General features: G+C 34.4%; 1 protein-coding gene across 2 annotated transcripts; it reads right to left on the reverse strand.

Moving 5' to 3' along the window:
• Positions 350-3,098, reverse strand: LOC107623234 (BTB/POZ domain-containing protein At3g22104-like). 2 transcript variants are annotated; one of them, XM_016325419.2, is made up of 3 exons: positions 2,487-3,094; positions 965-2,101; positions 350-865 (listed from the first exon to the last, which is right to left on the reverse strand). In XM_016325419.2, the coding sequence occupies exons 1-3, from the start codon at positions 2,553-2,555 to the stop codon at positions 470-472; spliced, it is 1,602 nt and encodes a 533-aa protein (XP_016180905.1). In that variant the 5' UTR covers positions 2,556-3,094; the 3' UTR covers positions 350-469. The 2 variants fall into 2 exon arrangements, with proteins under 2 accessions (XP_016180905.1, XP_016180906.1); XM_016325420.2 differs by having other exon boundaries at positions 718-855; positions 2,487-3,098.

The following is a 3,104-nucleotide window of genomic DNA, read 5'->3' on the forward strand; positions in this document are numbered from 1 at the left end:
AAAAGTTTGGCGGCCCACCCAATTGTAAGGTTAGTCCTATGAAATGAACAAATGTCCATGGGCTTTACCCCGTTTCAATAAAAAAAATAGCCCATCATGTGAATATTTTTTTACAAAATGTCCATCAACATTTCTTTTTAATCCTTCATTATTTCATTACTCCACGCTGCATGCATTGTGCATAAGTCATAACAAGCTAAGGCTACTTCACAAGACTTATGATGAATGCATTGCTTTGCATCCAAGTAAAAAGCTTCTTTGCCTTTGTGTCATTTATTGTATACAAGAAGAAAAAGTAGCAAACAATCACTTGATGCTGTCACCTTTAATTTGGAACTATGCATACTCATTTAAACACAACAAGCAAGCTAACAACTCTTAATAAATAATATCGTATATCAAATCTATTATACATGAATAATGAATTGAAAATATATACTTGAGTGTCATATAAGAAATTAAGCTAATCTTATGAACAGAATTTTGGCAAGTAATAAACAGCAGCATTGCTCAAACTCAAAGTATGATTTTCTGTCTTCTTTAGACTTGCCAATTGGGTCCCACTATTATGTATTCCTTCATCACCATCATACAATATTGTTCTCTTTTCAGCATCCTCTTTCACATCAATGATAATGTTCTTGAAGCTTTTGAGAAACATGGAGTCAAAGAAGCTTTTCAAGTGATCATTTTCCTGCAGCAGGCTTTTCATTCGGCTTTGTCTATTTACATTTAATCTTGGTTTTGTTTCTAAAGGAAATGCCAGATTTCTACTAAGATGTCTCACAGCTTCAGCTGACAACTTTTCATGCTTCAATGTGGAACATATTCTCATCTTTTCATGATCACTTATTCCTGCATGAACCTATGGATTGTATCAGCAAAAGCCTTTAATTAATCATCAAAGTGAATTCAACCAGGAACAACATCTTAATGAACACAATTCAAGCAAAAACTAAAGTACCTTTAGATAAATATCCATGGCAATGTATAATTGATCATGAGATTCCCTTGCAGCATCTGGAACCACTCTAATCAATGCTTCAAATTCACAAGGTTTGAGATGGAGATCAGGAGCAACTTCTAGTAGGAACAAATGCAACATTTTCACAACTCTCTTAAGCCGATTATTGGAAGTTAACTCGGCACTACCTCCAAAGAAGAATGTATGCATCACCCTTAGGACAAAATCAACATCATATGCATGATTCATTCCATTTGGAGATGGAAGAATCAGATAATCAATTGTTGCTTGATCCAGCAGAGCACCTATGAGTTTTTCTATCTCATTTCTGCAGCATCTGCTTATCTTCAAGCTAGTTGCAATTCGATTAAGATCGAATAAATCCTTGCATGGAATCGACCGAACTTGGAGCATGGAAAGAAGATTGATCACAACCTTTGTTGTCTCAATCTTCTCTGCTTCTGCAGCATCACCAAGAGAATTTGATTTGTGATAGTAGAATAGAAACTTTGAAACAATGGCATGATCAAAATCATGAGATATCATTGCCCTTATGACCTTGTCCACCAAACCAATCTTCAAGAACACAAGATCTTCAAACCACCATGATGATGAATCAACAGAAGAGCAGTTACTATTATTGATGCTGCTACTATCACAGGAAAATTGGAAGCTGGATCTATCAGAAGAACATGCAAATGGACTTGCAATAATTCTTGGAAAAGCAACCCTCTCTATCAATTGATCCACAATCATCCTTTCAACAATTGCTGAATATGAATAACTCTTGGAACAGAATAGGCCTTGGCATTGTTTCAATGCTTCAAGAAGCTCACACCAAGTCCAGAACCGAATCCCTTGAAGAAATTTCTCAACATGAGGCTTCAAGCTTGGTGCTTCCATAGATTCAATCTCCAAGAAATCAGCAGCAGAACATAGAAGTGCTACATTTGTTGGAGATAATAGCTCCATGCTCATGCTACTGCTAGTGCTATAACAATAGCAGAGCCGCGCCACGAGCTCAAAACCATGTGAACCTCCCGGGAAGTCATTGAATATAAGTTTGAGTCTCACTTTTTCTCCCACCAGATTGCCAAATAAGTTGCTAAATTTACGGCAAAAAGTTGTAAGAATATTCTGCAGTAATTTATGAAGAAAGTAAAGATATCCTGAGTGTGAAAGCAGCAAATAACTATTAATTAAAGTAACACATTACATTAAAGAAGAGAATAAGATACTTCTTACATACATCAACATGATTAGAGGACACTATCTTCTAACTAACCCATCATGGAATTAATTAGTTAAATAGTTCACTAGAAGAAATGGTACAAGTGAATGAGTGTGCTGATGATCATGGAGTTTCATGCTTGATAAAAGGGAAATTATTGGTATTCTGCACTTTGTGGAATCCATAATTAGATGACATGATGCAATGTAATGCTATAAGAGTGTCTACTAGGCATGCAAAAATACTAAAATAGTAGTAATAATAGAGAGAAAAAGAAGAGCTTCAAATCACCTTGTTTATCATGAAAGTTTCCTCTCCATTGATATCAACTTCAACATCACAGCAAGCTTCCAACTCCATGTTTGTTCCACAGGCTAAAGTGATTAGTAATTTCAAAGAAGCTAAGCATGCAAGTGGTGATGAGAATTGAAATAAATTTGTGGGGGCTTGAAAGGCTATAATATAATATAATATAATCAGAAAGGAAACTTGGTGGGAACATGTATGTAAAAAGGATCATCAGTTACTGTAGAAAGAGAAGAATGATGTTGGTGGATACTAGAAAAAACATGTATACACTTTCTCTCTACATTTGCCAAATTCCTTAACACAACAAATCTTCATATTAAAAGACTTGAATTTCAATTTTAATTTCAAACTAGCTAGAGTCAGAATTAGACCTTTTCTTGTATGAATTGAACGAGTCATATTCATTATGTCTAAGTACCATATATAAATATCTAACAGTAATTAGTTTATCCTTTCATTGATTTTCTAGCCACAAATTAAATAAAGAAAGAGACATATTGGTTGAGTGTGACTATGCTCATTACTCGTGGTTATTAATAATAATTAATTATCATAGAAAATCATAATTGAATCTGACCAATGTATTTACTTTGACTGAAA

Source organism: Arachis ipaensis, chromosome B10 (assembly GCF_000816755.2).
Source record: "Arachis ipaensis cultivar K30076 chromosome B10, Araip1.1, whole genome shotgun sequence".
NCBI classification, from domain to species: Eukaryota; Viridiplantae; Streptophyta; class Magnoliopsida; order Fabales; family Fabaceae; genus Arachis; species Arachis ipaensis.

What these genes read in the sequence shown, in the direction of transcription:
- LOC107623234 (XM_016325419.2), bottom strand. Translation starts at nt 2,555, where the DNA reads ATGGAGTTGGAAGCTTGCTGTGATGTTGAAGTTGATATCAATGGAGAG. An exon ending in AAACTTTCATGATAAACAAG is followed by an intron (nt 2,102 to 2,486) that starts GTGATTTGAAGC and finishes AAATTACTGCAG; the next exon opens with AATATTCTTACAACTTTTTG. An exon ending in CCATGGATATTTATCTAAAG is followed by an intron (nt 866 to 964) that starts GTACTTTAGTTT and finishes TACAATCCATAG; the next exon opens with GTTCATGCAGGAATAAGTGA.